Below are 13919 nucleotides of genomic sequence, written 5' to 3' on the forward strand. Positions count from 1 at the left end.
GTCTAACAATTGGTGTCCTGTTCTGATTAGTCATAGCCCATGCTGTTGTGGCTGATACATAATGCGTGAAATCCAACATAATGTGTGAAATCCAACTTTCTGGGAGTCATTACTATTAAAAATGCTGGTGACTGAAAGTTACTTTTTCCTGTATGCCACACCCTTTTTAACATTATACCATGAACATTTGCCTATGAAAATAAAATAGATTTTTTTCTTTTGTGAATTTCCCACTGTGGACTTTGCCCTTTTTCTGTTGGCTTTCATCATTTATTAAAATTTGGAATTACTTTCTATTAACTCTTTTCTTTGACCCTAGAAGCTTTTGCATATCTACCTCATATCAGAAACAGAAAAAACGAACAAGCTTCCTGTCTTTTACTTGGTAGTAGGAAAACATACTCGTGCTTTTATGAGAGAGAGGAAGTAGGATAAGCTTTAAGTAAGTGACTTGATTTAAATACATGTCTTTGACCTGTAAGTCAAGAAGGTGCCTGAAAGAGTCAAGACTGCTGAAAGCACAGTACTTTTGGTGCTCATGCTCCGTGTCGGGCAGTCACACAGATAGCTACCGCGTTTCCCCGAAAATAAGACCTTCCCCAAAAATAAGACCTACCCCAAAAATAAGCCCCAGTTAAGCTCTTCAGCCAGATGGATGCGTTTAGTACGTTATGACGATGTTCCAGAAGATGACATGACTGTATTTGAATAAATATAGATTGTTGTACATGAAAAAATAAGACATACCCTGAAAATAAGCCCTAATAGAGCAAAAATTAATGTAAGACCCAGTCTTATTTTTGGGGAAACACGGTCGCTACTGGAAGTACCTTGTTGGTGTCAGCGGATTTATCAGTTGGTGTTGCAACTCAGCTGCATTCATCTGAATGCCAGGCGAGGATCCAAGGCTTACTTAAATTTAAGTAAATATTTCTAAGACCCAGGAATTTAATATTGTTAAAAATCACTTTGATTTTGAGGTCAGAGAAGCTTCATAATTTGACCCTAAGATGTGGATGCATCAACAAGCTGACGAATATTCATATGCACGTGCAGCCTTTTTGGGAAGAAGAGGATCCAGTGAAATGTAGCTCCGTAAAGTCTGATCTCTGACAGCTCATTCACTATGAATAACTTGAAGCATTTTACTCTTGTAGTTGTAGCGTGACTCAGTTTGTACCCATACCCAATTCAGATTCCAGTGGTCCTTGGTGAATTGGGTTAGCGGGGGAATAGTTGTCCCACTAAAGGTCAGATTAAAGAAGAATATGATACTAACCAGCTTCTACATCGTGATGTGTTTAGAGAAATAAAGTAATGCTTCTTACCACTTGATTGCAAAATTGAACTTAAGAGCTGGCCGGTGTTCTTTTCTGCTTTAGTGCTCACCTGAACTGGGGGTCCCAGCATAAGAGTGGGTATTCCAACTGTATTGTAGAGGCCTGAGTCACTGTACCTCGGGTCATTCAGAACTGAGTATTGTTCTTTCTCTCATGAGCACTATGTTTGTACAGATCTTTTTGGCCCAGTGTGATGTTTATGTAGCTTTATTTGCCTGATTAGACTGAACACACCTTGAGGGTAAAGACCCGTGTTTACTGTTTTTAATTCCAAAGTGAGTAGCGCAAAATCTTGCACCTAACAAAAGTTTAAAGATAGAAAATTCCTCTTCAGAATCTTCTGCTGCAGAATCTTGTGGTTCATTTATAAACATGCCAGTTTAACAGAAGAGTAGTGGCTCTAGGCATTGAGTAGTGAATCTCATGGCTGACACCCGCTTCAAAGTGTGGCCTTGTGTAGTTCCAGATCTATCGTGCGCTCCTCGGTCAGTCTTACCTTAGTGTAAAACCTTACTAAATATGTGATTGTCATCTAACAATGTGTTTTTCTTCTTCTCACTGGCTGGAAAGTCTCTTTAGGTGTGGTAGTTGTTAGGTTTACTTTCTTTATAAGTCTCTGGGCCTAGGGAGTGATGTTACTACTGGCTTCCACAAGATGGCAGAGCAAACCTTTTTTTTCATGTTACTAAGTTTCAAACAATTTTTAACACACCTTGCCTATGCTCTTATTATTGTTAAAATCTTTTTTGCTTTTTCTTTAGATGGGCGGTATCAAACCGAGAAATGCTTATAGCCCAAAACAGCTCCTTGGAATTTAAGCTACACAGACTGTATTTTATTAGCTTATTAATGGGTGGAACTACAAATCAGCGAGAAGCATTGCAATATGCTAAAAATTTTCAACCATTTGCCCTAAATCATCAAAAAGGTGAGTGCAGAGTCAGATATTTTTAATGTTTGGAATAGGCCTATAGCCACCCCTGGAATTTAAGTTTATCTTAACTAGATCTAATACATATTTACTAATAAACTAAAACAATTATAGATGATAATCACCTAACAGAAAAGGCTTTGACTGGATCAAGAACAAAAATAAAATATTAAAGACGCATAAGTGAAAAGTCAGAGACATTGCATTTTGGGGGATTCCATATTAAACTAAGAGGAGACATGAGAAAGTGGAGTATGCCCTTGCTTACCCGGGTCCCCTACCCTGGCCATGCTGCTGTTATTGCCACAGCAAAGTGTTTCAGGGTATACCAGGGTGGTAGCAGTTAGCCCCAAGTATCAGTATGAGAGTAGTGGCTAGTTCTACAGCCAAAGATATGTGATGACCCCATTTATAACATAATTATTACTCCTCAAGGTACTGGTAATTATACTGTGCTGTGCATAAGAATAAAATAACTGCAAGTTCAATATTTAGTGCTTTCCTTTTCTTCTCCCTTTTCTCTATGCTGTTTCTTTAACTTAGGGTGAAAGGAGAAACCAAACTTGAGGACCAGAATTTTAAAAGAATTGTTAATAAATTATTTTAGGCTGTGTCAGTTGGTGGGGGCGGGGGCGGATTCTTGCTTTTTTCAGCCTGTTGTCTGCAAGCCAGCTCTGTTTCAGGTATAGTCATTCACACCTCCAAATTGCTGCTGCTTTTGTTTAGACATCCAAGTTTTGATGGGAAGCCTGGTATATCTGAGACAAGGGATTGAGAACTCACCATATGTTCACCTGCTTGATGCAAACCAGTGGGCTGACATCTGTGACATCTTTACACGGGATGCCTGTGCCCTCCTGGGGCTCTCCGTGGAGTCCCCTCTCAGTGTCAGGTATGGAAATTGGTCCTGTATATTACTGAAGTATGCACCACATTGGTCGGTTCTTGTTAATTTATCTAGTTCTTGATGTTTAAAGCCCAGAGGTTTATCTTTCTGAAGAAGAACGCAGTTGGTATTTCAACAGATTGTCACAATTGACAGTGACACCATTTTAGAGCAGTGGTTCTCAAAGTGTAGTCTGTGGTCTCCGAGAGCCTTTTCCACTGGGTTCACATTTGCACAGATGGTGCAGAAACAATGGTGGGTTAAACTGCTGGAGCCTTAGCACAGATCAGGGCAGTGGTCTCAAAATCCACTGTATTCCTGACCACCACACTTGTAGTTTTAGGCATTCTAGTTTTACTCAAGAATGTTCTTGACAAAACATTAAAAATGAGTAGTTTTATTAAATTTTGACCTTGCAGTACACATCTTTTTAACATTCTATGGCACAGAATAGGACGTTCCTATAAAACACTTCAGTTTCATGCCAAAGTATTATGATTGTCTCAAGAAGAAGCTAATAAGCTGGTTGATTTTTTCATGGAACATAGTTTTTACTTGAAAGAATCACTAAAAGACAAACTACAGTTATTCATACTCAGGTCTTTTGCAGACGTTTTTCAAATGAACAGAGTGAGCCTATCATATCTAGGAAAGCAACTGACATTGTCTTTTGCTATAACATTAAAATTCAAAATTTTAAGCTAAAGTAGAAATTTTGGAAAACTTGTATGGCCACTGTGAGCTTGACAGCTTCCTAAAACTTAAGACTTTCCTGATGAGATTTGTGGTTATAATTAAATAAATTTGATTTTTTTGGTATTGTATAATGAGTTGTGTTAACACCTTGAAGATCCTAATTCAATATGATTTTTAAAAATCATGCATGAGTAGAAAGATTCATTCAAAGTACTAGACAGACCATTGGGTTTTAATGTATCGGTACAAAAAATTCAATGGTGAAGATTCAGATTTCACTGTGCAACTAACCTTAAAGAAACTCTACTTGTTGAGTTTTGGTGTGGCATTAAATATCCACAATTATCTGAAAAGGCTGTTAAATTACTGTGTATCTTTGTGAGGCTAGAGCATTTACTTCAACCAAAAGAATACATTGCAACAGGTTGAATGCAAAGGAATATTTAAGAATTCGGCTGTCTTCTGTTAAGTCAGGGATTAAAGAGATTTGTAAAAATGTGAAGCACTGCCACTCTTCTTATATAATTACGTTTGATGGAAAATACGGGGTTTTTGGTAAGAATGTTATTTATGGTAACGTAATATTTTATTTTTAAATGAATCAATATATTAAAATTTTTGTGGTTTTAGTATCTAATACGATAAATGATGATAGACATAACCCACAAAAACAAATGCTCTTTGATATCCTTTCTATTTAAACATGTTAAAGGGGTCCTGAAACCAACAAGTTTAGGAAAATAACTTTTTTAGCTCTTTTCATATAATTCCTTAAGTGTTTTTGAATCCCTGCTGTGTGCCAGGCAACATGTGGGATCCAAAGATAAATAAAGTACAATCTGCATTCCATTCAAGCTTAGGACTCATGCAGTTAACTATAATGCATGGCCAGGCTGCAGGTCAGGTTCCCTGGGGAACAGACTCTGAAATGGATGGAGATTGACAGGAAGACATTTATTGGAATGAGCCCCTGTGGTGGGATGAAAGCAGCAGGATTAGGCTGAGGGCAAAACTGGAATGTGATGCAGTCTCGCCAAAGGCCTCAGCCCATCCCCCAGGCGCTCTGGAGCTACGGGTATGATGGGGAGTATGATGGGCCTGTGGAGTTGTCCCCACCTGGGACAGCAGGACTGGGCTTCTGTATCCATGTGGAGCATCAGTCAGATGTGACCCTGGTCAGGTGGCTTTCTGCAGCTGAGAGTTGACTGCCGGCACTTCTAGATCTGAGTACTTGTGCCCTGGACGGGTGAATCCAGGTCTAGCAGGAACCGTGCAAGAAAAAGCTACCGAATACATTAATGTTAGTGTCATTAATGACTGATATGCAGAGCCCATGAAATCTGGTGGTTTTATCAAATTTAAGACCTATTTGTGTGTGTGTGTGTGTGTGTGTGTGTGCGTGCGCGCTGATTTAGCAGAGCAGAGGGCTCTGCGCCCTGCCCAGTGTCCAGGGCCCTCTGCACACGGAGTCTGGATGAATGGATATTTCTAGGACCACGCTGACATTTCCTCTTCTGTTCTCCCAGTTTCTCAGCAGGTTGTGTGGCGCTGCCAGCTTTAATTAACATTAAAGCTGTGATTGAACAGAGGCAGTGCACTGGAGTTTGGAACCAGAAAGATGAATTACCCGTGAGTTCCGTTTTCTATGGGTTACTTCCCTTTCCTGCCATTAGCAGAACACGTCTGTTAAGGGTATACAGTGTCAGGCTTGCCTTTTACCTGGGAAACATTATCATAGCTGTTCGACAGGGCTTCTTTTATGTATATGGTGACGTGGTGAAGGAATAGATGTGGGGAGCGAGTACATTTTGAAGGCACTGCAGGAGTTTTCTGAAAATTTTGACTTAGCGTGGCAGTGAAAGCTAATGAAGGAAAACAGAAGTGGGGGGGTACTGCAGCATGCAGTGGGTTCTCAGTGCAGTCGACAGACCACTCACACTGAGTTGTTGAAGGTGTAAAAGCAGTGAGTTAGGATGATTGGATCGGGTTTTATCATAAGCATTGATATTTGTGAGAACGTGCGTTTCCGCTGGTTACAGTTGTCTAATACCAAATAAAATAAGTGCATAGCTGTTAGAGGTCGCCCTTGTGACGTCTGCAGTCATCAGTGGCCCTCCAGGGCCGTGTGTCTCTTGTTGTTGTGGAATTGGCCATGTGTTTAAACATCAGTTCCAGTCACTTGCCAGTCGCTTGTCATCTCTAAAATGGAGACCATCTTTCTCTTTTGGGACTATTAAAGGCTAGAGATAACATAGGAATGCTTGAATAATATGGGACACATAGTAGGTACTCAAGTTTTGCTGTCATTTTAGTGACAGTCATTGTAGGTGTGTTTGTTTCCACCAGGTCTCTGACAACAGGCGCTACAGCTTTGACTGGAATTACTCCAGCACGGTTTTATCACAGACCGTAAAGGCTCAGGGGCTTTCTGCTTTTGACTTTTGGCTTCTTTTCTGCGACCCCTGTGCACAGGTTTATCTGTAGTTACATTGTTCTTCCAGCTGGTAACTGTCTGTTGGTTGCCCCCAGCTTCTCCTCAGAGATCTGGTTTGACTCAAAGCGCAGGTGCATCCCCAGTCAGAGTGTGGTCAGGACACAGTTATGTGGCCCCCTGCTTGGCAGCTGCTTATTTGAGCAAGTGAAGAGAATTGGAGCCTTTACGGGCTTTGCTGGGGCAGGTGCCTGCAAGAGTCTGGCAGTTCCCGATTGTGTTGTAAGCATCTCTGACACTTGTGCACTGGAGCAGAGCACACGGAAATCTGTCTGAAGTCACCTAAAGCTTGTGTGTCAGGGTAATAAAGCAATTGGAAGTGACGATCTGGCCCTTCTCAGAATTATTCTGTTACACTTTGCCAACGTTCTTGAAAGAATCTGAGTAAGAGACTTTTATATTAATAGTCATCTTAGATTTAGAAGGAAAGAAAACAGAATTGGCATTCGTGGAGCCTCTGGTCATGTGCCAACTGCTGTGCTAGGTGATTTCATAGCTTTTGCTTGTTTTGTTCCCTCCAAAGAAATAATTGATGTAAGTGCCATGAGCTCTGATGTACAACTTGTGAAAGATCCTGCTGAACTTTAGCTTAAAACCCTTGTTTTAGGTGGTTTCTCTGGACCATTACGCACGAAACATGGGAAACTCAGATCTGAAGTTCACACGGAAGCAAACCATGTACAGCTTGCTTTAAAGGGATTAATAATTACAGCGAATTTTATCACCTAGCTAAGTGTGCTACAGAACAGTCAGGATTTCTGATGGGTTTTGCTGTTGGTATATCCTGATGAATTTTCAAGAGTGTTTGACTTTTAGAGTGTTGCTTTTGCCTTTGACTCTTAACTCTCAGACATCAGAATTTGGTTTGAAAGGAGCACTATAAATAATTTTGAAGGTTGATTTAGAATTATGAAGTAATACTTGAATCCCTAAGATTGTCCCTTTTGAGCCAGAAGAATGCTGTAAAAAGGTACGTTCAGATGAGCAGATTTGATGAATGTCCTTTGCTGCATGATGCACACGAACGTGATGGTGTTCTGAGATAGGACTTGAGCCTTTTTACTTTTTTTAACAGATTGAAGTGGACCTTGGTAAAAAGTGCTGGTATCACTCTATATTTGCCTGTCCCATTCTTCGTCAGCAAACAACAGATAACAATCCGCCCATGAAATTGGTCTGTGGTCATATTATATCAAGAGATGCCCTGAATAAAATGTTTAATGGTAGCAAGTAAGTGTCTGATTTTTTAAATGTTAGTAAAAATTTTCTTTTGTAACTTAGTGGGAGGATAAGAAGTAATGAGGATAAGTAAATATTGCTAGAATTTAGAAATAGATTTCATAACTATTCATTTGGCATGGTGGTTTCTGATTATTTGTCAGTCTTTTTAATTTGTTCATGGATTTGGTGATTAGGTTTATAAGCATGATCTTTAACTGTTGGATAGGCGATACAATGTCACCCCCCTCCCTTTTTTGTACAAGTGGTAGCGTGTAGCATGCTATATACTGTTCTGTCAGTGATATATCTTAGAGGTCTTAATATATGCTACAGAAAGAGCCCTCATTTTCTTTTTAAAGCTGCAGAGAATTCTGTATGGAAATAATGATCATTTAGCCAGTTTCTTATTGATGAGCATTTCACTTTTGTTATTATAAAGTGAATTACTTTATATGTGATATATAAGCTCATAGACTTGAAATCGCTAATTCAAAGGGTATGCACATTTATAATTTTTACACACTATGAGTCCAACTTAAAAAAAAAAAAAGTCCCAAAAGCCTATTTCTAGCTTGGGTAGCTAGACAGTTTTTCACTGGAGTTCCTTTCAGACCTAATGGTAAAGCCTTTTGTTTAAGAGGAGGCCTTGGCATGTACCGAAGGTGTTTGTGCCAATCAGGCTGGTTTCGTGTGCCCACTAGAGGGCATGTCGGCTGCTCTTGGTAAGTTGTGTGTCTTAGAGGCTCAGCAGCTGGTATCTGATTTGCTGTTCGTGAGTGAATTTTGTGACCCATTGATTTGAAACTCATTTGGAGACAGATGCAGCTTAAACCTTGGAGAAGAAAAACTGAAATTACTTCCGAAACCCCCAAAAGCAGTTTTCAGAACACTTGTCTTTGTTTTGTTTACAAAACAATTTTTACTGATTTCCACTGCAGAGGGGCCTTTCTGTTTGGGGTCTGGCTTACGTGGCATTTATTTGGGACTCTTCAGAGCTTGCCTGTTATGTTGAGGGAAAGCACAGCTAACCCTCAAAATTACAGGCATAAGTGTTTGTATAAGTCTGTGTGTGTATAATTGTTAGGTAAAGTTGAATGCTCAGTACTGATCCTGTTCCTTGATTCATTTGTTTTTCCCTCGTCTTTAGATTAAAATGTCCATATTGTCCAATGGAACAAAGTCCTGGAGATGCCAAACAGATATTTTTCTGAAGAAACGATTTTAGTTTGCAGTTTGTAAGTGAAACTGAATTGTGGGTGCATTTCAGAAGAGAACGTTCCATTTAATGCAGCTAACCAAGGACTCCCGTGTTTATATAAGCTAATGCTCCAGAACCTTGGCGAACATTTTAGTGCACACACACCGAGGGAGTGCTCCAGATGAATATTATCATAGGGCTTTATTATATTCTTGGTCTGCATTTCTGATCAAGTAAATAAAATACACCAGCAGTTGTCATTCAGTGCAGGTTTTTGTACTTAATTCTATGGTGATTTTTTTTTTTTAACTTTTTAAGAGCAGAAACGGAAAATGACCTGTCTGCCATGTGTTTAGTATTTCTTCTGCTTTTACTGTTATCATTTACTTGATAATTGTAAGCTTTGAGAATGTTTGTGAAAAAGTTTTATTTCCTGTTTTATATATATATATATATATATATATATATATATATATATATATATATATATATATATAATTTACTGAAAATTCTTCAGAAAAAGTTTGAAAAACTGAATTGTGGTTATAAAACTAATTTGCATTTTTTTTTTTTTGCTTAAGGAAGAAAGCTGTGATAGATTCCAAATTTGCTTTTTGATGTTTTTCTCTGCTCCAGCTCTCACTGAGAAGTCAGCAGACCTGCATTTGAGCTCTGCTGGTAGCCTGGCTGCCTCTTTAAAATTCCATCATGAACTTAGCAGGTTGGTGTGAGAAGTCTTCCGCCAGAACAGAGTAGAAGGAGTACTAGTGTTTCTTTGCTTTTATTGCCAAGAGGTGCTTGTTTTAACAGTGTGTTCAATAAAATGAAATTCTGAAGTTAGAAGTGTTCATAAGTTGATATTTGCTCTCTTGGTCTTGGGAGCCCTATTCTCTGAAATTTGCCTTCAGGAGTTGGCTGTCTATTGCATTTGTAATCATTGCAGACACGGTGTTGTGTGTGTGTGTGTGTGTGTGTGTGTGTGCGCGCGCGCGTGTGTGTGTAAGTATGTGTGTACACCAGCATCAGACATTGTGCATCTGGAAGGGAAGAAGCATGTTCTAGTCCTAAAATGCAGTTACCAGATTCATTACTTTAAATCCTTACTGTTAGGACCTAGCAAATTTTCTGTAGTGCAGAATATGTTGATTGCTGTTTTTGTATTTGAATAGTATCCTGTTCCATGCCTCTCCTGCAGCGTGTCATCTCATTGACTGTGAATCTGCATATTATTCTAATGAATACACATAATGAATGATCTTTTCTCTTGTGAGGTATCTTCGTTTAATGCACTATCCAGAAATAGCCATGTGTAAGAGTCTTTCTCTGTATGATGATGAACTACATGGAAAAGACTTCTGTGGACATTATTCTGACTTAATTCCATTAAGTTAACTTCATTATGAGAAGAATGTTACGGAAATCACCAAATATTTTGCAACTTTATTTCATCTGACTTGGAACTGAACATCACTATCATGAGAAAATGAAAAAAGAAGAAAATGCAGAATCAAAGAGAACCATAACACTTCACATTTTAAACTACAGATTGACTTATTATGGGGGGCAGGGAGAGAACAGATTTGGTGCTAATTGGAGAGTGGCAGCATGTGCAGTAGTGGGCCTGCCTGGATGGCTTATCCTGAAATGCTTACCTGGGAGAGCTGGGTTTGTTTCTAAGTAGAGCGGGACTGCAGAGAGCCCTGCTTGACTCCTGTGTGATCAGGCGTATGTTGAGGGCCGCTGTGTGCTGTGTGGGTTCCCCAGGGGTCATGATTAGCCTGCTCAGAGGGCTCGCTTTGTCTGACCTCAGGCAGCCTCGCAGCGACTTTTGCCCCGTTTCTCCTTTCCTGTTGGAACCCTCTCTAAGGTTCCCCTTCTCTCCAATAAAGCAGTGAAGGAAGAAAGCAGAGAGAAGCTCCTTGGACTCCAAAAGAGAAGGTAGAGAATTCAAGACAGTACTCTCTTTGGTCTAGGGTGTAAAACTGGTGTATTACATATTTTTCCTTTGATTTAAAACCTAGAGTGTTGTTTTTCTTTTTAATCTTTTTTCTCACTAGGCCAGATTTAGCTTTATTTACAATTTATTCTCACCTTTTCACCTCAAACACCTACACAGCATTTAGACTCCACACAAGGTTTGAACAACAAAGACATTGCTCTAGAGGCTGGTGGAAAATATTTTTGGTGGCCAGCAGCTCACATATTTTTGTCTCAGGCCACATTCAAGGATAAAAGCCAGAGCTCTGCTCTGTCCCTGCCCCCGTGTTGGGAATCCTGTTGACAATTTTCTGTGCAGCTCATCAAACTTTAAAAGGAACATACTTTAACTGAAGCATTTGATTTTACAGTTTCCTGTACAAGGTCCTTGTAATACTGCCGGGCAGGGTGCTGGGCAGGGTTAGGGCCACAAATGTGAAACTTGATCTGACAATTTAACATGAAAATTATGTGTTATGACCTTTACCTAAATGCATGGACCTAAAATTCATTGGTGACTAAATGTGAAGGAGAGGTAGGTTTGAAGAGGCCAGACCTTAACCAAAGATGCTGAAATATAACAGTGCTCGAGAAACACTTTCACTGATAGTGTCAGGACCACATTGTCCCTGCGGCTATGGATGGCAGCAGTGCGTGGGCGTGTTCGTCATCGTCCTCTGCCCAGAGCCAGGGTTTTTGCCGTCAGACTAATTATAATAATGTACGTTGAAAACCATTTCAGAGTGGTCTCTTAAACTCGTTTAGGACATTTCCATTGATCAGTCTTGGGCTCTGCTGAACCAGTAAAACCTTACTTGACCCTTTGTTTCTGATTTAGCGACAGAATCTGTACTGATAAGTACCGTGTGAAAAACAGTGGCTAAGGTTTGTCTTTTCAACTTTTCCTCCTTTGTGTGATGATCAGAGATGTCATTTCTGTTGTTTTAGTAGTGATTATATGAGACTTCTAATGCATAAATGAACGGGTATTGGTGCCTCTTGATTTTAAAGTTTTTGAAAAAAAGAGCCACCTCACATTCATAGGGTGTGTTGGTATTTTGTGAGTGCACGAACATTTAATTGAAAATAAGAAAGTTAAATCTTCTGTTTTCGATTTTTCTGTAGCAGCTGATGCATACAGAGACACTGAAACCCACGCCACATTATGTGGGGAATGAGGATACTTTTTTTCTCTCCAGGTAGTGTCACAGGTTATACAGTGTACGTTCAGTCTCCTTTATGCTGTGAGTAATTTCCACCTCAGTGATTTCAGCCTTTGGGATAGTAGATACTGCAAAAACCACGAACTCTCGGTTTTCCGCACAAGACAAGCTGCTGATAGACATTAGCCCTCTGGTTTCCAGCTCAACCTCTGATTAAGTGGACTGCCAGTCAGGCTGGTCAGTCTGCTTAGTCAGAAGACTCAGGTTATTTTCAGGGAAGGAATGGAGGCATGGTTGGTTAGTTTCGTCACTAGGATGTGTAAGGTGAAGACAAACCAAATACCTTTCATAACTACGTACATTATCTTTGGTAACACTAGAATTCTGTGGTCTTAAGGGTAAGTTAGCAAGAAACACACACCCTCGGTCCTTCAGAAGCCCATCCAGCTGTGCTGGGTTTTCTGTGGTACAATAGTGTTTACCATAAGCAGGTACAAACTTCATGGACTGTTTATTAAACTATAATTGAATAGATAAAACCAAAAATCAAATGACAAGTGTATTTTAGTAGCAGATGAGGCAACTAGTTGTAGGGCAAGTTTGCCACTGTTGATTTTACTTCAAGACATAGGGAGAGAAAACAAAGTTTTGTTTTCAAGGCATTTCCCTCTACAGTTTTAAACTGTAGTAAGCATATGCTTCATTTACTTCCAAAGAGGCAAAAGAAGCTGGAATTGACGTATAGCACATGCTTTGTTTCACGTTATGGGTGAGGACCTCCACTCTTATTTTAGCAGTCACTTAACATTCTCCAACAACGCAGATGTGAGAGTCATGAGGATTTAGTGCCTGATCTTTTCTTGTGGGAGGGGGTAGGAGTGGATGTTTTGGGGATGGGAGGGAAGCAGGAGAAAAACATGGGAGTGTGAGCGAGCGTGCATGTCTCTGAAATTCACCATCACCCACCCCCCTCCCGTGTCTAGCAAGGAACAGGTACTTGATGTATTTTGCTCATGATTGCAGTGTGCATGTGCATTTTTTTCCCTCCTCCGCGTTCTCTAGACGTACACTAAAAGGATTCATCAAATCATCTTGTTCAGATGGCTCAGGATTGTGTTTCTTTTGCTTACCCTGTGCTCTTGGGTTCTATAGTATTTCTATAATTATGTAACAAGAATAGTGTTGCACTGTAATCTATTATATAGAGCTATATGTATGGAAAATTTTGATCAGTTTTTTAAGAAATGTATCCTGTTTGCAAAGGCACAATAAAGTTGCGTATTATAGACTATAGGCAATAAAGCTAACAATAAACCTTATTTAACACACACCATATTCATATTCTCTGTTCATTTGATTTTGGAAAAAATCTAGACTATTCAGTAGTTTCGGGGATTTAATTTTAATTTTAAAAGTTTTGATATATTAGAGTTTGGGGAAACTAAGAAATGGTTTGTTACTATGTGTGTTCCTATGTCAAACACATGGCTTCTCCTGTGTATATTTTTAAAAATTAAAGAAATGCACATTTTACAAGTTTTGTGGAAGCAGTCTGTATAAATGTGACAGAGGTAGGAGGGAGGGAGTTTGGAGGTGCCAATTGTGAGAACATTGCTGAATACATTTGCCTAAGGGCCTGCATGTACACAATTTAAGAAAATATCTTTGTCACCATCTTTTCCTGTTTCTGTGCCACTAGCAGTGTGAGAAGAGAAAGTGGCTGGGCACAGTCCCATTTCTAAGTAGGTGGTTGCCTTGTGTTTCCAGTAACACGCATCCTTTGATGGCCAGGACCCTGTCCTGTATTCTGACCACTGTGATAGTGTCTGACTGGGAAGAGGCCCCCCAGAACAGCTCTGCCCAGGCTGCCAGTGGAGGGGCTGACACCCGGCATTGCCAGGGAGGAAGAGCGGCTGGAGAGTCTCCTACTCAGTGACAGGCTAAGGTAACAGAGACTAAGAATCTATTTGTGCGTTTGTATATATTTTTTAGAGAAATCCATCTGATTTTAGGTTT

At 39.8% G+C, this 13919-nt stretch overlaps 1 protein-coding gene across 4 annotated transcripts in view; it reads left to right on the plus strand.

Annotated features, from left to right (window-relative positions):
- The window catches only part of RMND5A (required for meiotic nuclear division 5 homolog A), a 53207-nt gene extending 39969 nt beyond the window's left edge, over nt 1–13238 (plus strand). The window contains exons 5-10 of one of the 4 annotated variants that reach the window (XM_019749216.2): nt 2102–2268; nt 2998–3163; nt 5380–5482; nt 7420–7574; nt 8713–8800; nt 9345–13238. In XM_019749216.2, the coding sequence (XP_019604775.1) occupies nt 2102–2268; nt 2998–3163; nt 5380–5482; nt 7420–7574; nt 8713–8776 (655 nt within the window). In that variant the 3' untranslated portion in view covers nt 8777–8800; nt 9345–13238. Of the gene's footprint in view, nt 1–2101; nt 2269–2997; nt 3164–5379; nt 5483–7419; nt 7575–8712; nt 8802–9344 lie in introns of those variants that run through there. The other 3 variants (XM_019749214.2, XM_019749215.2, XM_074332295.1) reach the window with 3 other exon arrangements.
- The last annotated feature ends 681 nt before the right edge of the window (nt 13239–13919 follow it).

The sequence above is a fragment of the Rhinolophus sinicus genome, linkage group LG05 (assembly GCF_036562045.2).
Source record: "Rhinolophus sinicus isolate RSC01 linkage group LG05, ASM3656204v1, whole genome shotgun sequence".
NCBI classification, from domain to species: Eukaryota; Metazoa; Chordata; class Mammalia; order Chiroptera; family Rhinolophidae; genus Rhinolophus; species Rhinolophus sinicus.